General features: G+C 38.0%; 1 protein-coding gene across 7 annotated transcripts in view; it reads left to right on the top strand.

The window, feature by feature from the left end:
• LOC105059777 (E3 ubiquitin-protein ligase UPL6) overlaps positions 1 to 23,445 on the top strand; it is a 68,522-nt gene that overhangs the window by 20,646 nt on the left and 24,431 nt on the right. For 5 of the 7 annotated variants that reach the window (XM_073244938.1, XM_073244937.1, XM_073244935.1 and 2 more), the window contains 10 exons: positions 363 to 543; positions 710 to 892; positions 2,036 to 2,218; positions 5,586 to 5,661; positions 9,108 to 9,217; positions 9,334 to 9,638; positions 9,828 to 9,924; positions 10,092 to 10,238; positions 23,091 to 23,177; positions 23,262 to 23,348. In XM_073244938.1, coding sequence (XP_073101039.1) covers positions 363 to 543; positions 710 to 892; positions 2,036 to 2,218; positions 5,586 to 5,661; positions 9,108 to 9,217; positions 9,334 to 9,638; positions 9,828 to 9,924; positions 10,092 to 10,238; positions 23,091 to 23,177; positions 23,262 to 23,348 — 1,456 coding nt within the window. The remainder of the gene's footprint in view (positions 1 to 362; positions 544 to 709; positions 893 to 2,035; positions 2,219 to 5,585; positions 5,662 to 9,107; positions 9,218 to 9,333; positions 9,639 to 9,827; positions 9,925 to 10,091; positions 10,239 to 23,090; positions 23,178 to 23,261; positions 23,349 to 23,445) is intronic. The other 2 variants (XM_010943210.3, XM_019855614.2) reach the window with 1 other exon arrangement.

Here is a 23,445-nt window from a genome sequence, read left to right as displayed (position 1 = left end):
TTTTCAAATGGCCTTTTCAAGCGAACTGCTACCGGAGATTTAGAGCTGAATTCATCTGCTATTGACTTAAAAATAGAATTGCTTGTTACTGTTCAACATTTTGCTTTACTATGTATAGTGTGTGGACTAGATATATTTAGATATCTACAGAACAACTGGGTTTTTTAACTCTTCATAAAACTGTAAGCATTCTTGAGTTTTCTATGCATTAATTAATTGTTTCTGCAAACTTTTGGTGCACAACGTTAATTGTTTTTGTTGCTAGAGCCTAGAGCTATCTATAATACACATATTGACATGTGAGTCCCTTTTTATGCGACATTGGTTGCAATTCCTGATCTTGATTTTTTTTCTTTGTGTAGGAATCATTTGAAAAATCAAATTCTGATGCCATCCAAATACTCTACAATGCCAACAATCATTTTTCTTGAAACAGTAGTTTGTTTAACAAATCCTGAACTTCCATGGGTCTGCAAGATTGTTGATTATCTCATGCAGAGAAAAGTTTTCTCTTTGTTGCGTGGGATGGTTCTAACTGGTGTGGTAAGCATTTTATTTTAAATGCTATGCAAAATTACATGTTACAAGATGATATCAACTTGATCAGTACAAATGATGTACAAAGAAAGGAAAAAAAGCCAAAATTGTCCAGTGCCTGTCTTTGTCTGCTTATGCTGTGATCTTCCTTATAGAAATGTCTTTAATGCAGCAAAATGTGAAGACTCCAGAGTCTTGTGAAAGTGCATCTTCCTTGGAGCATGTTATTATCCTAATTGCTTCACATGTTGGTCAGCATCCGTGCTGCTGTTCAAATGTTGACCCACAATGGAGTTTTTCCTCACAACTTCTTACCATTCCTTTCCTATGGCATCATCTACCATACTTCAAGGAGGTAAATTTCTTCATAATATCTATATAGATGTATATATTAGGATGATGACTTTTAGAATAGGCTCTTCTGTCAATGGAAAGTTTTGGAAGGGAGTCAGAGCCATCAAAGTTGGATGATCTGGTAAAGAAATCCTTCATTTTAAAATTCCATAATGTACTACTATATTAAATAGTTCTTGAACTAATCTGAAACCTATTTTAAAGCTAATTCTGTCCAGTAAATTATGGAATTTCCTAAAACTGATAAAAAATTAAGATTTGAACTACACACTTTACATTAATTTCTTGAGAAAAGGAGTTAATGATTTAAAAGCAATGATGGACTATACAAATTCGAGATCCAAATTGTTGAACATGATTTATTCTAAAAACCAAAATTCATGTGTTTCGATGGTCTCTAAAGTAATCATCAAGAAGGCGCTAAAATGGTTGATTTTTTTATAGTGTGATCCTTTGTTTTACTATCATCTAATTATCAAAAGCTAGTGAACATATCACACATGTTTTAAGATATGTAGATCATGATCCAAAAGTGTTTTTTCAACTTATATGCTCTATCATGTACTTTACTACACTAGTGCAGTTAATACCGTTCATTTTTATAATGACTTGATGTATAGGTTAAAAACCACCAAAATTTGCTAATTGTATGCATGAACTCTATCAAGCTTAGTACTTTGCAGTGTAGATTATATTCAATTTCTTGGATCTTCGATTTGGATGGCATATGATTGATTTTAAAATCTTTAGCTCCTTGTACAAGGAGTTAATTTAAATTGTGTAGTTAAAGGTCTAGTTATTGGGTGAGTGTAAGTTAGTTGTTAATTGTATGTGTCAAGGTTTGCCATCTTGGTACCAGACCCCGTAATGTTACCATCCCATTATAGTGTTGGACCGTTGGTACACGGCTCGGTATGCCGTATTGGTATGACATGTTACACCCCATACTGGGCAGTATGGGGCGGTACAGCAAACTTTGGATACTATTGTGTGAAGTCCATCAGCTAAGTATTGCTACTGTGACTAGTCTTGAATGGTCATAAAAAAGTTATGCCTTCTTTGCATGCCAATAGTTTATTCACAAGCTGTTGCTTTGGTCTTGTGTTAAATGTTTCTACACTTGAATAAGCTATTTGTGCTTCAGGTTTTTTCATCCAGGGGACTGGGCAAATATTATATTCATCAGATGGCATCATGTTTACCTAATCATGTCAGAGTCCTTCCGAATGATGCAGCACTTGAATATCCAGCCCATGCCTGCCTGCTTGGAAATTTACTAGAGGCTGCTGGTGTTGCTTTGTCTGAACGAAACTGTGCTTCTAATACAGTAAGGGGCCTCTAAACACTTGTGATTGGGTTTTAAGCTGTTTATCATGTGAATTGCTGTATATTGTGTATATGATCTAAGAAGACTAATTTTGTTGCTTGTATTATGAACCCTTTATTTGTTTTTATGTTCATGTGAAGGAAACACTAATTTTTCATATATTTGCTTCAGATTGAAGATTAAAGTAGCTCTGAAATTCACTGCCATTCTTCATACATACTAAAGAAAAATGTATTTCTTGAGTAATTGCATCACTATATGCTTTGCTTGCTGAAAAATGAAATGTGCAAAGTAAAGTGAAAATTGCAGAGAAAGAGTAACTCGTGTAGCTGAATGAACCTCTTAAATAACTTTTGCCACTGGTTAATCAAACAGAACCTTGAGGCAGAGAAGAGGAACTTGCAGTATAGTTCAATTAATTTCTCAAATAATTTCGACCACTAGCTAATTGAAGAGAATTGTGCCATTGCTGTTCGTGCCTTAGTGGTAAACTTGGACATAAAGGGAAACAATGCTGGTTATCTGTCTTGAATATCTTATAGTGGCCTTAAAAAGTTTATTTATTAGTTGAAGTGCATACTTTTGACCAGTCCCCAAAATTATGGTGCCATTAGACTTAACTCGATTATGAGTTCCATGCTATCTTGATAAAGTGCAGTTGTAGCTTGGTCATGACCTATACTGGTTGACTATTGGTAGCTGATAAATGTCATGGGACTTAGATCAAGAATTTATTGCATACTTATATTCATAACATTGGTAATGATCATGTTTTGTAATTACCAATTATTGCAGCTTGCTAGTCAGAAGTTGTAAAAGAAATTATTTTATATAATATTGTTTGTTAATTGTTATTATTACTATTATTTGTATTTATATAACCCAGTCCCATGAATATTGCTTGCAATCTTACATGTTTATGATTTCGACAGCTTCCAAAACAATTTTCCATAAGCATGGACAATATTTTCCGGGCTCTAGAGTACTTCAAATACTTGACATTAGGCACATATGTTGGAATTATAGTACTAGAGCACCCTTCAAGTAACAAGTAGTGACATTGTCTTCACTGTCTTCACTTGCTAGTCATTCCAATATCTTTTCCCTTGGTCAAAATAGAAGTTGATTGACTTTCTTTGGCCAATGAAATGCCTCCTCATCCAATTGATGCAAGAGCTAGATTCTCCATTGTCCTCCTTTCGCTTCATTTGATGCCTTGCATCTTGCGTTCTACCTCATAGCCTTGTGACCTACAGCTTCAAAATTCAAAGCCTTCATCATTTGCCTTTGCCAAATCTACATCCTTCTGACCCTGACAATATCTTTGTTGTGGTTTAAAACCAATCACAGTTTCTACTAGTATGAGCTCTTTGTCTTTGTGGTGTTGCATCTCTTGCTGTTGCCACATCTTGGACAATGCTTGCTGCCTTCACCATGAATTTTTTGCTGACCAAAGTCATGCTGTGCTCTTCCATAGTCCCACAATTAGGCATATGCCCTGATTTCATGCTGGTGTCTTCCTTTTTGCATACTTGTCACGGTTTCTACCTGCACTGTTGGAAAGCTAAATGAAATGAAGGAGAGTGGAGTGCTAGCATTTGGAACAAGAGTCAGAGGAGTGGGCAGTGTTTGAGAGGCAATTAAGCTCATTATTCTTTGGAAAAAGAAACTTGGCCACTACATCCTCTGCCACTACTTTCACCACCAATTTTAACACCATCATCACCTCGTCTGCTGTTTTGCTCTTTTGTGGAGATGAATGCATTTGAACAATGTGTTTAAAAGATGGCTGTGGTATGTGGGTGATCAAGGGACCATGTGGTGCATATGCATGATGGCTGCATTTGCGGGTGCATGTATAATTAGTGTTTTAAATTTTTTAAAATCAATAAAATACATAATTACAATAATAAGCAATTTTTTTAATAAATAACAGCAGTATCAATAACAACATCTAGCTATTAGTGCTTACTACTTAACATTTGATTCTTATTAGCAATAATTTTAACATAATTAATGTATTGACATGGTTGACATGCACATATCCAACCTACTTGAAATCCACAGTCAACCCTACTATTAGCTTAAACACACTTACCCACAAAAGAATGGGCCCTTAGGGTAAATATCGTGGGAAAGTTGTTAACTTTCCCATCGACTAACTTACTCATGTTCTCATGCTTTTCAAGATGGGTAATTTATTTTCTCATATGTAGCATTTACCAATGAAATGAGGAAAAATCTGACCCACCTAGGGGGTGGCTAAATTATTTTCTCATCAGTCAGTAAAGTAGGCATTTAATTTTATTTCTAACATATCTCATCCTCATTTCCAATGCTTCCATCATTCAATGCCCAATAACCGAGTCTCCACTTTCTTCAAACTCAAAAAGCATAAAGGGTATTATGGAAAATATGGATAAACGTTAGCAACTTACCCAAGAAAGTGGCAATGCAAAAGAACATGGGCAACAAATTTTGAAGCACTTTCTCATGTGTAAAGGAATATGGGTAAATTATTCTCCTGTCTAAATGTTGTGTGGAAAGTATTAACCTAGGAAAATATAGATTCCCAAGAAAACTTTTTACCCACAAAAGAACAGACTCTAAAGGAAATTGAACATTATTCATTATATAAACATCTGGAACAGATGATATATGTATGAAATATCATCTTTTATCTCATGTTTAAGGAAGCAAGTTATCTCTTCAGTGTATCAGTGAGTTCTGTATGTGGAAAAATAAGCTATTATGAGACAGCTAATTCCGTTTGCATAATTTGAGCAATAATAACATTTCTTTGCTCCATTATTATAAGACATTGACATTTATAGAAGTTGTGGATCTTAAATAAAAATAACTTATGAAAGGATCAAAGAGACCACCCCAAGTAATTTGTTTGAAGCAAGTAACTTGTGGTAAGGGCTTTAATTACTGTCTGTTGAATAAAATACACCAATTTAAATTGAGAATCTACCATTTATTTTAGTGACAATTGCCATCAATGCCTGATCTATGCTTTTAGTTTCTTTTACTGTATTTAAAGTTTTCATTAGTGTTTGAATTTTTAGATGGTACTCCGATCTATGTAGTATTTCAATGTCATTAGTGAATTTCATGTTAATTTGCTCTTAAATCTAATTGTATTTATTTTCGGAAGCTTAAACTTTAAGATTTTTTGTAGTTATTATATAATTTCAGTATTTTACTTATTGACTAAATTCCTTGTGCTTGTTGGTTGACAAGATATAATGTGACTTCTCTTTTAAAATTTCTGGTAATCATGGACATGGGAATCATAATTGCTTCCACTTTGAGTTGAGATAAAATGTACTAAACTCTTTGTTGTCTATTGCTTTCTATTAAGCAGGCTTTAGACTTTGTAGCTGTTTCAACATTTTTATTGGAAGCATTGCCAACAGTAAAATCATCGGCTAGAGATCGTAAGATAATTATGCTTTCAGCATAATATATGTTGATTTAATGTGCTTTTATTGTTTTCTTGTTGAAATGCTTTAAGTTGTGAATTTTTTCTCCTTTGTTAAGTTGCTTCTGTTGAGTCCTTGTTGACATGCTTTTGAGTGGGGACTTTGTTCTTATTTACAGTAAATATTTTATATAGCTAATACGTAGCTTCTCGTCATACATTCATGTGTGAGATTTCCTTCTTCTTAATTAATGAGATGTGCATAGGAAAGATTAGCCTGTTGTTCTTGTGCCTCCTTTTCTGATCAGTTGTAAACATCATGTGCAGGCTCGATAGACCATTTAAATCTTTACAAACTTTTGTGAATGAAGCCATTTTTGATTCTCTCATGGACAACCCAACTCTCTAGCAGGCTAAGTATTTAAATCTGTACAAACTTGTGTGAACAATGGATCATGACCCATGACCCGACCCAACCCAACCTGCTTAGACCTGATCCGAACCACTTTAAAGGATCCATGGGTTTGGGTCGGATTCTAAAATTGGACTCATTCCATTTTCTGGGATGGGTCTGGGTTTACTAAATTCCGAGTTGATCTGACCTAACCCGAACCTGGTATATAGACCCGGAGGGGGTGGTTAAGTCGGTCTCTAGGGTTTTTCTTGAACTGATTTTGATGAATATCAGATGTATTTTTTGGTCATCCTTGGGTAAATGATGCAGGATGTTTAGCATAATGGAAAAGGCCAAGACCCCTGCATTTTATGTCTAAAGGATGCTTAAGTTGAAGAAATATGTCATTTCTATAGAGGCAGTTGAAATAGAAAATCCATGTGTATCATGCCTAAGTGACTAGAAATATCAAAGCAACAAAGAAAAAAGAAGTCATATTCAAAAACAGAAGTCACAATGCAACTACCAAGCAAAGCTGCAAGGAAATTTCTAGAATTGTTATGAGCAGTTGTGTACCATGCATTCATTAATATGCCTCCAAATTTGACACTGATGTGGAATAGTTGCAAGATTAAGGAGCTGGATTGTCTAGAAAATGCAAGGGTGAATCTACTTATAGTATAGAGATTAGACTTTATGCTAAGGATGCTCTCTAGGGATTGTGAGATGCATCTAGGAAGGCTAAAGGTGAATTGTGCATGGATGAGCTGGAAATAGAAGTAGCTAAGCCATCAGATGTTCATATGAATATCAACAGGAGACCTCCTAGAGCTTTTTTATTCTTGGAATGGGGTATGAGGTGGTGTTGGGGGATTGAAGAGCAACACAACTTCCGAGGATTGGTGGGGAGAAGTTTTAAGCAAGACTTAAACTCTTGAATCTCTAGAGATTCGGCATATGTTGGATATACTGTAGAGAACAGAAATTTATAGGATTTGCTAGAGATTCTAATGTTCTAATGGACCCGACCCGGATCCAAATTTTTTGGGTTGGGTCTGGGTTATGCATGGACTTGACTTGACCTGGCTTGACCTGAATGACCCATTGGGACAAAATTTTGGCTGTGGACCCGATCTGACCCAATCATCTATTGGGTTGGCTTTGGGTTCCACATTAAGCCGATCAAGAAACTGGGTTGAGTCAGGGTCACTCATGACCTGGTCCATCCCGACCCATTTGCACCCCTAATCAAGCCATTTTTGATTCTCTCATGGACAACCCACCTCTCTAGTAGGCTCAGTACTAGGAACAGATATCAGTGAGGTAGGCTGAATTGTTTTGATCCTAGACTCGGCTATTGTATTGTGTCAATCATAGCCGATGTTCATCTTGAGTCTCTGCTAACCATTGTAACATTAATTCCTGCTTACCCTTTTAAACTGAAAATATTGGGAGCTACTCTTGGTATAGTTAAAGAAGTTGGTCTTCAAGAGCATAGTTATAGAAGTAAGTTATAGAAGTGATTCCAAAGATTGATTATCTTTTCAGGGAAAGATGAATTTTATCCTGTGTCAACTTTTCCTATATTATATTAATAGAAAAAGCATGTTATGCTTGTTAGATTATTTCATGAAGGGCTTATAATTTGACTACAATCTCATTAGACTGCCTTTAGTTTTTTTGCATTAAAAAGTGTGTATATTAACCTGGCAGTAATTGCTGAAAAAAGGGGGAAAATGATCTTTTTTATTTAGCTGAAGCACAAATATATTGGACTCTAGTGGTGGATAATGTTAAGTTAGAGTGAATGGAAGAAAGTTCTTAATGGGAAGGACTAAACTCCAATAGACGAATATTGTTATTTTAACGGAAATGAGGCACTGGACAGCATATGGAGAAGCATTTACAAGGAATTTTGTAATTTTTTCAGATCTGTTATACAAAAGAATGAGATAGATATTGATAATTTTAATATAACTGGAGTGGACCATGTTTGCATGTGAAAGGCACTAGGGAAACTTTGCGGAATAGACGTCCCGCGAGGTTGCTCGGGGTAAAAAGTATGTGAGATATGCTGGCTGTGTTCATGGATCAGGTTGCTAGTCTATCGAGAAGGTATGTGCATAAGAGATGTATCGGATGCCCCAAAATATCTTTCTGTTGTATTGCCAACTGTTAGGGGGCATCTCCACCTTGAAGGACTCCACCTTTATCTTCTCCCTTTTCCCCTAACATGGAAGGGAAGACATAGTGACATCCATGTGGTTCCACTCCCTTTCCTTCTCTCTCTCTCTCTCTCTCTCTCTCTCTCTCTCCTGTTTCAATTCGGAGTTCCCTGCTCCGATCATCTGAGGGCCTCTGTGGTCCTCTAGCAGCCACCACCGGTGTCTTTGTCGTCTCCTTTTCCTTCCCTTTCTCTTCCTTCCTCTCCCCTTCTCTATCTCTCTGTCTCTGTCTCTCTCTCCCTCTCTCTAGTTCTTTCTCTCTCCCGCTTTCTTTGCCATGTCGGTTCGGGCCCTATATATGCAATGGTATGGGGGCGTTCCAAACTGCACCACCGGTCGACTAGCGCAGGGTCCGGTTCTAGCATGACGAACCTTGATTCAGCTCTTATTACTAAGAATGTGAAGTGCCTTCCAAACTTGGTTGTATGACAAAAGAACAAATCTATCAAATTAACAATCACAGCCATTTATCCAACATTTCATGGGCATTAATGAGGTTGCAAGGACAATCATGTGCGCAGCAAATGCCACTGTCCAATAAATTTAGATTTCAGGATCATAGCAATGGTGCATACATGGCGTCGGAACTAGAGGACATACATTAGCTTGGTGCATGGGGTGTACATATGGGAAGCTACCAGGTTCAATTTAGTTTTAGGAGACATGCATTTTTGGTGGGCTTTTAACTGTTAGTAGTATATCTTACACCCAGATCCTCTTGCTGCTTCTTACTGCTATAATGACATTTCCTTTGTTATATTTTTTCTGCCATTGTTTTTTGGTTTCTTATTCATGTGTTTTAACTTGGAAGCTTCTTTTAACCTTTCTGTGATGAGTGTTCAGAACCAGGTGGCAATGATGTAATCATGGAAGAAGAGTTCAAGGAAACTCTTAATATTGATTTAGAAAGGCAGATATGCAGTGCAATGGATTCATGCCTTCTTCAGCATTTGGTATGCTAAATCTTTATTAATCTTTTTGGCCAATTACCTACCAAAAGGGTCCATTCCTCTCTATGCATATGTGAATTACTGTCTCTTCCTGGAGCTGAAATTTACATTCTGAACAGGTGAATGCTTTGTTTAGAGATATATTACACGCTGATATTTCTGATAGGGATGGGCCATCTAGTGAGGAGGTGGAAGCTATAAGTGCTGTTTGTGCTTTCCTTCATGTTACATTCAATACGCTGCCTCTTGCACTCTTGATGACCGGACTAGCTTACAGAACTGAGCTTGTTCCCACACTTTGGAATTTCATAAAAAGATGCCATGAGAATAACAACTGGCCAATATTTTCGAAGCTAACAGCACATTTACCTGGAGATACTCTGGGTTGGCTATTGCCCCTTGCTGTTTTCTGTCCAGTGTACAAGTAAGGCTGCCTGTCTGATCTTGATATTGCTCTAAAACTATTTGTTTGTATGTTCTTCATTTTTTTTCTTTTCTTTTGCCCCTGTTCTGTGGATCCTTTATCATTTCCTAACATCAAAAAGTTGGAAGTGCCTACTAAAAAAGCTTTAATATAGCATCATAACTGGCACATTTCTCTATGATCTATCAGGCATATGCTGATGATTGTCGATAACGAGGAGTTCTATGAGCAGGAGAAACCTCTCTCACTGAAAGATACTAGATCTTTAATTGTAATTCTAAAGCAGGTAATTTGTAATTTAAAAACTTCATAATTGATTTTCTGAGGTATGATAACTGGCTTAATGCAGTGACTAAACTGTAATTAGGTTATGGTGCATGTATCTTGTTTTTTATAACTAGGTCCATATATAAGTGAAATGCTATTCTTTATAAGGCATGATCTCTTTCACAGGCGTTATGGCAGCTCTTCTGGACAATACCTATGCATGCCTCTTCATCACAAAAATCTTCAACTAGTTTGTCCTCCAGCCATAAGAAGCTTTCTGTGGAAAGTATCAAAAATAGATCCAAGGATGTAATATCTGAACTTCTAAGCCAGGTACATAAAACTGCTGCTAACCTTTTTCTTTTTTTTATTTTAATTTCTGCATTATGATTTACATCCAACTGTGGGTGGAAGTACCAATGCTTAAACAGCTGGCACCAGCCATACCGTCCTACATTGGTAGAGTATCATTGCTGCTATGCCCCAGTGTACAATTTTTCATCAGCACATGTTCCGGCATCTTAATACCCAGTGTTGGCACCAAGAAGCGTACTGTATCTGAAACTCTTAAGGGTGTGTTTGTCGACCCAAATGAGGTCACCATGGTGTTCTAACAATACCGATGATCCTCATCCTGGGGTAATATGATCTCTAGTGATATATGATGATCAAGTTTGGTATGCCATGTTCTCGTGATTAAGGATCTTTGGGTATCCACAAATAACCTATTTTGGAATGTCACTGGAATCCAGATCACTGGCCATATGATACCTAAAATACTCTTGACATATGCTAGATGGATTTTTTGGGTGCATTTGGTTCATGACTGGAATCAGAATTGATTAGAATGTGAATCGGAATGGTCATATTCCCTGATGCATTTGGTTTGTGACTGGAATCGGAATTGGAATCGGAATAGGATTTGAATACTGGGTGTGTGTCTAGATTGGATAGTGGGAGATTGATGCATCCCCATTCTCCCTGGAATTGGATTGGGAAGGGACTCCCCCCAACCAAATAGCTGCAACGGGAGTTACTCATTCCTATTCCCATTCTAAAGCCCAGCTTTCTCCAACCAAGCATGCCCTTTGTGTATTTTAATTTCTTATGAATTAAGAATGTAAGCAAATATGCTGATTCTTATAGTGACTATCATATTGTTATAGACTATACTTTTAATGGCTAAGGATTTAAGTCCTAGCAGGACGTCTTGCGGGACATCGGGATGGGGTATCATCCCATGTGTCTGGATAGTTCCGTCCTGTTAGTGTCCTAGCATTTCAATCGGGACATCTTAGGACATCCTCTATCCCAAGTGTCATGATGGGACGGAACGGTAGTGCATCCGTTCCATGGGAAAACTGCGACAGCCATCCCACGGAATTTAAAACCTTGCTAATGGCTCTTATCTCTAGAAAATTAGACTATTCTGGTTTTAGATCCGATATATCTCAAGTATAATGAAGTGCAAATGACATCTCCCTTGACCCCATTATTAGGTGTTTTGGCACTACATTGATAGACAAAAAGGAACACTAATTTCAACCCACATGGGGTGGGACTGGATAGATCAAAAATGCTTTTCTTGACATTAAGGTTGGACAAATTGAATAATAGTTAAATCCAAGGATTCAGATCCTAGCGGGACGTCCCACAGGATGTTGGGATGGGGCACCATCCCATGTGTTGGGGTAGGGCCGTCTCGCTAGTGTCCCAATGTTCCGATTGGGATGTCTTGGGACATCCTTTGTCTCAAGTGTCGGGACGGCGGTGCGCCCCATTCCATGAGAAAATCGGAACAACCCTATCCCATGAGATTTAAAACCTTGATTAAATTCTTGCAGCATCAACCATTTGCAACATGTTTTTATCGTCCTATGAAGGTCACCATGACCTGGCCAAATTGCCAAAGAATTTACTTTCATGGTTTGGGTCCCTTTCAAGTACAGAATTTCTCAAGGATCTGGGCTGGCCTAGAATGTGTGTTAATCCAAATTGATGGATTTGCAGGCTATCCAGTTCTGTTTTGTTCTTTGAATTGAGCAATTTGATTACATAGAAGTGGGTAGATTGGGCCTGGATCTAGCTTGGTCCTGAGTAAGCTTTTTTCTGATTTAAGATTTAGACACAGTTCTTGGTACATCAGATCTGAGGATTTTAGATTTAGGTTCAAGCTTTTGACTTTCCATTTATGTTGGCCATATTAGGTTTTGGATACAATTCCTTGAGATTTATGCCTAATATGGATTTCAAATTGAATACACTTGGAAGCTGGCAATCAAGCTCCACTTGTGTGTGATTCATGATTTCGGGTGTGGGCCATCTCTGTTCTATTATGATTTACTTTCATGATTGTATTTTGACTGCTAGACAAACATATGCATCTATTCTATGATTATACTTATAGGCTGTCTCTTTGACAACGTCAAATCAAAATGGCAATTTAGATAGAGTTCGTAGGAAATAAAATACAGTAGTCACTTGCCTATCTCAAACATTTGCTGTTTCATCGTGCTGATACTGCAGATCAGGGATATGAACTTCGCAATGAGTGGCCCAAGTTTTGTCTCTTGAAAGTGGAGTCATCCCACTTATATACAGCCTGATAATAGTGTCTAGTGCAAGTCTAGAATTGCAAAATAAACTATTATACCACTACAAATTTAAATATACTATGCAAAAAATAACTAATTAGAAGAAAGGCTCAGATATGTCAAGGTGCACTGCATAACTGTTTCCTTCTTTGTTTCACTGTAGTCCTTGTGTTACCAAGTATGGCATTTAGGGTAACATGAAATTTTTGCAATGAGACCGTTGATTCTTTGTCCTGTCAAAGAACTTCATCTGAAATTCATTTATTGCTCTTTCTTGTGATGTGTAGGGGTGATGTAATTTATCCTGAGCTCCCAATCCAACTCTACCCATCTGTTGCAAACCATGAATGTCCTACCATCGTCAGATTCTGCAATTAATCCTGTGTTAGGCATAAAACATCCAAAAACATACTGAATGTGACATAAACATAAAATTATCAAGAATTGTCTGACCAGGTAATAGGGCGAAACTATACTTGATTAAACACTTTAACTGATAAAGAGTTCATTTCCATTTAGAACGCTGAAAATATGAATTATGTGACCTTCAAGTACAGGTTCTGCATCATGCAATATTGCAAAAAGGTTAACTATTTCTGTCTTGAAGGTCCATATAACCAAAGATTGGAGACAAAACTTCAACCATATTATGCTGTGTCTAAACTTAAAAAACTGAAAAGAATGCTAACACTAAAACCAAACTCTTAGCACCTATCAACACCACTACATGACTCAAAAGTAGGGCTGAAATTGGATCGGATACAGATCAGATATCTGTATATCCATATCCATATTTGTTTTGTTTGGCGAATACAGATATGGATACAGATATTAGTTGGATGCAAAAATTCATATCCATATTTATTTTATATGGATATGGGTACAACTCAGATACTAGATGTATGAATACAAATACAGATATAAGTCGGATCATTAAATTTTATGAGCATAGAATCAAAGATATTACTAAGTGGATGTTAAGTAAAATTAGTAGCATATTAATGTGGTTATATATTTTTCATCAAAAGTTCTTGAGTGATATATAAATTTAAATAGGATTATAAATCGAATTGGATATTCGGATACGGATCAGATAGTTGTCTATCCATGTCCATATCTATTTTTCTTTGATGGATATAAATATGGATACAGATATTAGTCAGATGCTCAAATTTCTATTCATATTCGGATAGATTCAGATACAAAATGGATCCGAACGGATATTATCCAATCTACTTTCACCCCGACTCAAAAGATGAACTCTATATGGCTGTTGTAGCCCATATCTTTTGGCTTCAGGCTTTACTTCATAGCAGCAAACTTGGTTACCTCTATTATGGCTGTTTAATAATTCCCACAGCCACCATCTGTCTCATGTCTCTCGCAGCAAAATGACAAATAGGAGGAACTATTAACGTCCATATGTTACATTTAAAAATAATATAGCTACAATACTACATTGAAAAAAAAAAAACATAATGTAGATAGGAGGTCATGCACAAGCTCAAAGCAATCACAGAAGTACAGATGATATGAAAAAAATGGCTCACTTGAAATGAGGTTTTCTAAAGAATCCAAACTCCAAATCCACAAAAATCCAAACTATTCTTTTCATTACAAATATCCATAATAGACAAACCATAAGATTGACACCAGGCAAAACTAAACAAGATAGTAAAATGAGAGAAACCACCACCAGCTGCAGCTCTGAGTAAGTATGAACAGACAACTATCTCTCCTTCAAACTGCAGTTATAAGTATTCAATAATGTATGTTCAGATTCATTACAAAAGCTATCGTCACAAGTGCATTCGAACTGCAAAAATAATTCCACATAGTAGAATCACCCAGGTCTAAATGCTTGGAGAACCACCCTCCAAGTTTTGAACCTGGAATCTCCTCTAGATGGAAGAGGGGATGACAAGTGATGTTGCAACACCTATGAGATGCTGAACCAAAACTCCAAACAGCATGCTTTGTGAAACTAAAACGTATAACCATCCACCCTTAGCAATGCACACCATGCGGCCATCTGTATTTTGACATAATCCATGAAATAAATTTAATTTAGTATTACATCTGTACTCGGATGGCATATTTCTTGACAAAAAAATTATTAATCGGCATCAGGACAATGTGTGGTAATATTTATTCAACATTTGCTCCAGATTTGTTTCCATTTAAGCTTGAAAATAATTAGTTTCTCGAATATCACCATTTTCCTGAAAAAGAATGCTAAATTTTATCTACTGCTATGAAACCCATCCAAAAAGAGTGTTACATCATCTACATCAAACCATAATAATGATATTTTCATTGCCAATACCTCTCCAAAACAGATTACAAACACAAAACTGTACAAGAAATGACCTTTTGATCATGTGCATTGCCAAAAAAGATCATGAACAAACAAACCTCCAAGATTGTCCAAGGGATTCAAATAACAGATCAAATACGCAATTTCAGTATTTTATCTCATGAACAAAGAAACTCATCCTAAACAATATACGATAGTAACAATAAACATAACAATAAAATAATAATAATCCAAATGGGCATCAAGAAAGCAATAATAGATATAGCTAAAAAATCAAGCAAATCAATCCCATGAAATAGAAAACTCTTATATTTGAATACAGTGTTATTAAACTCGACCAGGCCTGGCTGGTTAGATTGAAAACCCGATGATCCAGCCATGAGATCGGGCCAGTTTTGTTTAAATCCCGTTTATGTTTAAAACCCAGCTAAACCCGAACCGGCCGGTTGGACTGCGAACTGCTTGACCTGGTGTAACCCAATCGAGTTTTGGTTTAAAACCTGTTTAGGATTTTACCATTCATCGCCATCATCCCTTCGACTTCTTGAGTTTGACCCCGTCTTCCCTTTGGTGACCAAGTCGGCGGCGGCGGTAGTGAAAGAGGAGGATCGAGCAACCGACGGTGGTGGGGACTGAGGACGAGCCAACGAGGACGACCGAAGCCTCCTCCAGTGAGTAATCGCTGCTTATCTTTTTTTTTCAAATCTTCGATGAATAGGGCTCGGGATCGGCCTCTTCGCCTCCTCCATTCGTGATCTCCGGCCTCCCTCCGCCTCCTCCGCTCGACCCCCTCCCTCCTCCGCCTCCTTCTCCGCCATCCGAGACCTCCCTCTACCTCCTCCTCCTCCGCTCGGCCCCCTCCCCTCTCCGCCTCCTCCTGCACTGTCCGATCGGACATCCTCCCTCCACCTCCTCCTCCTCCTCCTCCGCTCGACCCCCGCCCCCCTCCGCCTCCTTCTCCACTGTCCGAGACATCCTCCTCCCCCCTCCGCCTCCTCCATCGTCTGGGACATCCTCCCTCTGCCTTCTTTGCTTGGATCCCTCACCCCTTCGCCTTTTCCTCCTCCGTATGAGATCTCTTTCCTCCGCCTCCTCCACCTCCGCTAGGCCCCCCCTCCACCTTCTCTGTTTGTGTATTGATCCGTCGGTTCAACCATTGATCCGACGGTTGGACCGCTGACCCATTGACCTGGTGCCTTATCTGGATCAAGGTCCGGGCCGGATTTAATAACTTTGCTTGAATAGAATCTACACTTCCCAAAAAAAATTGCCAAAAATCTCTTCAGCTTAGTTTTTATCAATTAATGCAGTTTTTTCTTTTTTCAGTTTGATTGCCAATGCCCAAAATTTAGGTGATTTCTTAATTGACAAAAAGAACAATGCTTAGAGGAGAGACTCTCCTCTTCTCAATCTCCACGGTGAAAAAGGGGGATGATCTCTCTTGATCCTCTTCCTCTAAGTTCTTTCTCTTCTATAGAGAGGATGGCTCAAAAAGTTGAACCTGCCTTTCCTATTTGAGAGGACGGAGTTCCTTCTTGCAAAAGACGTGTGGCAATTACGAAGTGCATTTTGGTCATCATATTGTGGTTCAAGGTCACTGTGTTGGGTGATCTTGGATACCTGTACTCAAGGACTGATTTCGGATTACTAGTTAGGTGGTGATTTGAGGAATGGGGTTGATTTGGGATCACTGCGATCTCATCCACTAAACCAAACATGACGATCTCATCCACTCCACCCAGATCACCCTTGATCCTGGGGTGATCACCTCATATCAAACGCCCCCTAATATGGTATGGTACAATGTCAGTATGGGTATACCTTGATTGTAGCTGTAATTTTTAAATATGTATTTCTTTATTTTCTTTTTGACATCAAGCAAAGGTAATCACTTTTATACATACAATGGGGTTGCAAGTGATCCTAGTGTGTTGGGCTTAACATTATCCAAATCAAGGATCTAAAGCTAGTATTGTGCCGGTATTGGTTTCGGGTTAGATCGTTACATTACACAATATAAGGCAAGATTCGCCGTCTTGGTATGAGGCCCGATACAGGTACCATCTTATTATATTTCGATATGATACGAGACAGTATCATCGAGTGTCAGTATAGTATGAGACAACATTTCGGTACGAGACCGGTACTGTATAGTATACCCCGTATGAGCGGTACAGCAAACCATGACTATAAGGCTTGGTCCTGATACCTTACTAGGACTCCAAAGGTCCCTCTTTTTTTTGTTTTTTGTTTTTAAGTCTTGTTATGTTATTGGAGTGGATTTTTTGGTGTTTTTGTTGCATTTTCAATGGATGGATGTACAATACTTGAGTGTTGATATTGGTATTGACACTGATTGAGTTAATATGGATTAATAAACTAGCAACATTTATAATTTAAATGACAAACAAAGTATAGTATTGTAGAAGGAGAATGTACAATAATTCATTTTATAAATTTAATTCCAAGTAGAGTGTTTATGGTCCTCGTAGATTTCCAAGTTTTGTTTGTAGTCCTTACCTAGGATCTTATAACAATCAAGATATTTTCTCCATCACTGGTGGTCATATATGTTTGATGGTGACCTGACTGTAGCTTCTGATACTACAGTTATGTGTGCATGTGGTAGTCATAGGAGACTGACCATCCCTGCTAGGAGGTAGCATTATCCTCTGTCCCTTGGCTATACCCATACCCATAGGAGGGATAATGTGCATAATCGAATCCCCTCCGATGAGATGAGTAGCGGAATGCTTAATGATCATAAGTGGATGGAGCATACAGTGCACTCTATTTGATACAATAGAAAGTCCACCTTGTTATTCGATAGTTGATACACATGCAGATCTATCACAAAGCTCATTTCTTCCATTCAGCAAAGGAGCTCTTGGGTATTTTGGTACGACTGCTTATCTTCTTTCACCTCCCGTCTAATGTTTGCCATCAACTTGGCTTCTAGTATTTCAGGTGCTATAATTCTCATAAGCCTGAGCATAGTTAACTTAATCGCTCTCCAATTTCTCTATATACCTATCCCTATAATCCTGATTGAGTGTGTCGTGAGTTGCACTATCCTTAGATCCTCTCCTTTTGTACGATAGTATCTTCTTGTCATGTCAAGATTTTTTTTCTGATCGCATAGATGTGATCCGTGTGGTGTGCAAACTTTGTCTAGCTGGTGAATGGACTGAACTGTGGAGAATAACTACCACCATCTCCAGTCCATCTATTTTGATCTTCAGACCCATTACTGGAATTGCCGTTATTGTTGTTGTTGATATTGCGAGATGATATAGGCATGCTGGAAGTTGATGGCTTTGGTGTTTCATTATCATCTTCCTAGTTGAAATGTCATCAGCTACCTCAATGGATTGATCACTTGCGCTTTCCTTGTGGACTTGCCGTGCATACTGCCTTGACCGGCCCTAGAGGCTCATGTACTGCCCTATGACCTGAATATCTATTCATCAAAGTGCTGATTAAAGTTCCCTGATTGTTGTCAAATCTTACTGGTGGTGGATGAGATATTCTCCTTTGTCTATGTGTCCACATCACACACGCCCACCTCTTTCATGATGGTTCTATCTGGTTGTGGAGCCTCCCCTGGCTCATCTAGCATGGGCTTGTCTCGAGTCTGCTGATTGCAACCTAACCATAAGATCATCATTATCATGAACAAAGTCATGAGCCAGCAGGCCTTCCTATTTGTACTCCTTTCCCTCGTTCAACTACTGCTGCAACCTCATATTTTAATATGTAAAAACCAAATTGTGTGGCCTATTGCTTGTCAGATAGTTTGACACCTTGCTGTGGACCAAGAGTTTAAATTTTTAATTATTATCAAAATGGAATGTTACAACCAGTACCTTATTGTTTTGGCCAGCAAGTGACATCGAGATGCCCCAAGTCATTGATATTGCTTGAAATGGGGCATCCTGGTTGGCTTGTCTACTTGTCGATACAAACTCTAGTTTGGCTGGTAGTCTGGTACAATGAATGTTGCAACTGGAACTGGAGTACCTTGATCCATAACAAGCTGCGAAACCACTTTGACATACAAAAGGTTTGACAACTTGATTTTCATGCACCATAATACAAGGTTGTGATAGAGGTAGAATCAAGGGAAGGAAAATAGACAAGAAGACCTCTTGGCTGATATTTTTGCTTGTAACAATGAAGATTCTATTTCTATGATTAGATGGGTTGTAGATCAGTGGGCTCGAGACGAGCCGATGCTAGATGAGCTAGGGGATCCTCCACGACCAAACATAACAATTGTGAAGGAGGTGAGTGCACATGTGATGGATAGATTCGTAGAGAAGAATATTTCACCCACCATGAGTGAGACTTCATAGGATACCCGATAGGAGTTAGAGAACTTATTCGCTATCCGATTTGTGTATGTTTAGGTCATAACATGGTGCATGGGCCTCTAGGGCTACTCATGGTAGAACACATGGCAAATCCAAGGGGAAGCATCAGTTAAGGCAGCTAATGATATACCAGTTCAGGAAGATGACAATGAGACATAGAGCTATTATATCTTGGCTTGCTTAGTTCATCTCATGATACTAAAGTGGATGATAATGGCATTTCTGGTGATGGGTCTGGAGTAGTAGTGGTGGCGGTTTCTCAGGTGCTTAGTTCGTTCACTGGTGAGGTAGAGTTCCCCCCTGCCATACGGGATCGACATCATAGGGCTGGAACAAAGTCTAGATATGATACAAAGATGCACTCATAGAAGGAAAAGTTCTAGGGATGATGCAGCCAAGACACATGTGATCATGGTTATGGCATGACTAAATAGAGAAATTGCAGTGTCCGTTGAGAGAAGCTATATTTAGGTGTAGGAGGATTATGTGCTTACTTGGCATATTAGAAGCCAATTTGATTGGGAAAATTAGATGGTATGTGAAATGTGATGAGAAGCAATACCAGAATACCTGAGAGTTGTTACATTGAATGGAGCAACTGTAGATTAACAACAAATCTGCCATTTTATTAGATAGCTAAGTGCAGTGTTTGCCATACCGTGCCGAACCGGCCGGTACACCCCGTATCGTATCGGATCGACGGAGAACCGGCACGATTCGATCGGTAAATTCGGTACACCGATGGTATGGAAAGAAAAAAGAGGAAAAATGAAAAAGAGAGAGAGAGGAGGAGAGGGAGGGAGGTGGGAGACGTCGGAGGTCGGCGGTGGCCGGCTGCGGCTGCCGGAGGGCTTTCGAGCCCCGTATCGCTCGATAGGGCTTTCAAGAGAGTGAGAAAGAGAGTGAGCGCTCGGAGGGGGGAAGGGATCTATCGGACGGACGGCACCTCCGTCGTGAGGCCCCCGGTGGCCGGCGAGCCGACGCCGACGGCCTAAGGGCGGTTGAGCGGGTGGAGCCCCTCCGCGGCTCTGCTCCCTTCTTTTTCGAAACAGACGGTCATCTGTTTCGTTTTTTTTTTTTGGTTTTAAATTCATGAAGTCGGCAACTGGGTTGTTGACTTAAGAGATTTAAAAAAAAAATAAAAATCATGAAGTCGGCAAACTATTTGCCGGCTTCACTTAAAACTATCATTTCTAAAAAAACTCGCGAAACAGGGGCGACGCCCCTGTTTCACCCCCGCGGCGCCGCGCGTGCGGACTGCGCCCTCCGGCTGCCAGCCGGAGGCCGTCTGGCGGCCCCGCCGGCTCCTTCCCCTCCCTCTTTTTTTTTCTTCCTCCTCTCTCTCTGTTTCTCTCTGTTTCTCTCTTTTTCTTCTTCCGGTTCGGGTCCGCTTGCCTTCGTCGGTTCGGTACGGTATGAAACCGTACCGAATCATACCGCTGGTTGGCCGATACGGCCGGCGGTACCGGTTCAGCATACCTTGGCTAAGTGTATAGCAGATCTCATCTAATGCAAGAGACCAATCTTTTATAGCATCAAATAATTAGAATGGATATTTGTTCCATTTATATAGAATCCTTATGCATTCTTCTAGTCATCTTATTCAGGGGATCTGACTCTGCACATTATCTCTCCTATGGAATACAGATGTAGCCAGGGGAAAGAATATGGTGCTACCTTCTACTACTTGAGTAGAGACTGCTAATCTCCTATGCTAATATGCACATGCAGTCGCAATATCAAGCGCTATTGTTGGATTACCATCAGATGTTATATAACTACTAGGGATGTGGATAACCAGGGTGGTATCATATTCAAGGTCTGGACTACAGACCCAGATGTTTACAAGATCCATAGACACTTGGGATTTGATTTATAAAGTGAATAATTACACATTTACTTTGAACAATACCATACTTTGTGTTGTTTTAATTATAACTGTTGATAGTTTATTGATCCATGTTGACTCAATTAGTATTGGTACCAATATTAACACTTCGGTATCACACATCCATTGAAATTATAACTAAAACACTAAAGAGAAATTCACCCGAACAGCATAACAAGCCTTACAAACCAAAAAAAAAATATAGAAAGATGTGAGGCTTTTGGCATTTTGATATGGTACTGAGATGGGGCCCCTGTATTCGGTGTATTGATATGGGGACGAATCGATACCATACCGGACTAACCAAAAATAGTACCTACTTTTCCAAGTTGATGATCAAGTTGGCCCTAGATTTTGATATGTATCTTAGTAGTTCCGTGTCTTGGTTCAATTAGAAAATGACATGACACATGCAAAACTAACTCTTGTGAAGCATTAATTAAATTTGTAGTTTGTAATAATATAATATAAATCAACCCTTAAAACCTAAAAATGGTAGCATAGTGCATGAGGCTCCCACCATTGTGAGGTTTGGGTCGAGTTAGATGTAAGCACCCTTATCCTAATGTGGAGAGGCTGTTTCTATGGTTTGAACCTGTGACACCTAGGTCAATAATGGAGCAATCTTAAAAGCCTGTGCATTGAATTATGTACCTTGCGAAACATTGTAGTCTTAAATTCTTTTCCCACTAATGACTGTATAATGGAGCTTTATGTTTTTGCATTGATCTAAATAAGTTAAGTTCTATACTGTTTAGCCTAGTCAATCATGTGCATACCAATTCAATCTATTCTGCTTGATCCCACTCATGCTCTGAGAATGTCTATTGGTACATGTACTATTTATCTTTATCGGTGATATGTGAAGATTGTTCTTCTTGGTCATGTGTTGATTTATTCTCTGTCAAGCTTTTTGCCTTTTTGGTATTTATTGTCATGACTTTTATTTAAGGGCCATTTGGTTGGGGGAATCTAGTATGGGAAAATAAACCCCCAATTAGATTATCATGTTTAGTACAAAAAGTGGATGAGAGGGATGCTAAAATAATGGTGGGTCCTGTGTCCATTTTTCCAAGAAATAAAGTAAAACAAATACTACTCCCATGTTGGATAACTAAGTGGAGATAATCTAAAAATATAATTTCTTGATGGAAATGCCTTAACATATGTTACATTAATATTGCACTAATTATATTAATATATATTATATTAATATTATATTAGTCTATTATGAAAATATTAATATATTGATTAGTAATATTTATAAATAATGATATATTTAATATAAATATAACGGCATGTTTAAGATATTAACATATTTATTAATAAATATTCATTATTAATGAATAATTAAAAATATTAATTAATTATCAATAAATAGGATTTATTTATAATTAGTATATTTATTTATATACTAAAATATACTGAAATTTTTATTTATAATAAGAAATATATTTTCTAATATGTGTATAATTAATTTAAAAATATTTATTAACTTATGTAAATATATTTCAATATTTGGACTAGCTAATGTTGACAATATTATATAAGTGGGCCATAAATGGTCAATAAATGCACTGAGAAAAAAATGTTATTACTTGAGTTGTTTATTCAAGGGTATTGTAGGAAATCTGATAATATTTCCATATGAGATTACCTCTAACCAAACATAGTAATTTTTTTTTATGCTATTTTTGAGAGTAATTTTTCCACCAACCAAACATATTAAAACTTATTTTTTCCACAATCATTTTCCTAGATAAATGATTTCTAGGAATTGTCTATCGTACCCCAACCAAACAAACCCTACAAGTATATTTAGTAGCATAACCAATACTTTCTAAGACCATTTATGTTACATAATGTACTGGCTCTTCGAAGTGCTTCATTGTTTCTTTCTGGATGGAAAAATTAATCGATGCTGTCATCTGCATTATTCTGAAAAATATGGGAATTATATCACTAGATAAATATTTTTTTTCTCCTAAAAGAACTGTATATTTCTTGCTGCAGTTGCAAGATTGGAATAACAGAAGGCCATTTGCCCCGGGTAGTGACTTCCATTCTCAAGAAGCAATGAGTGAAACTTTTGTTTCTCAAGTAACTAATTTCCCGAGTTTGTTTTTTTTAAACTAAAATGCATGCCTCTGCATGAGAGTGTTTGACAGTTATTTAACCTTCCAGGCCATACTTGGAAATACTCGAGCTTCTGAAATATTGAAACATGCCCCATTTTTGGTGCCATTTACAAGCAGGGTCAGAATATTCGCTGTACGTCTTCATTGATTAACATTTCACAAGTTAAAATTTCATTGCCTTTGTTAATTATGGATCGTACATTTGTTTTAGTGTTTCCAAGAATATGTCA

Source organism: Elaeis guineensis, chromosome 10 (genome assembly GCF_000442705.2).
Source record: "Elaeis guineensis isolate ETL-2024a chromosome 10, EG11, whole genome shotgun sequence".
NCBI classification, from domain to species: Eukaryota; Viridiplantae; Streptophyta; class Magnoliopsida; order Arecales; family Arecaceae; genus Elaeis; species Elaeis guineensis.
The sequence above is the reverse complement of the archived record's forward strand: the minus strand, read 5'-3'. Positions and strand labels throughout refer to the sequence as shown.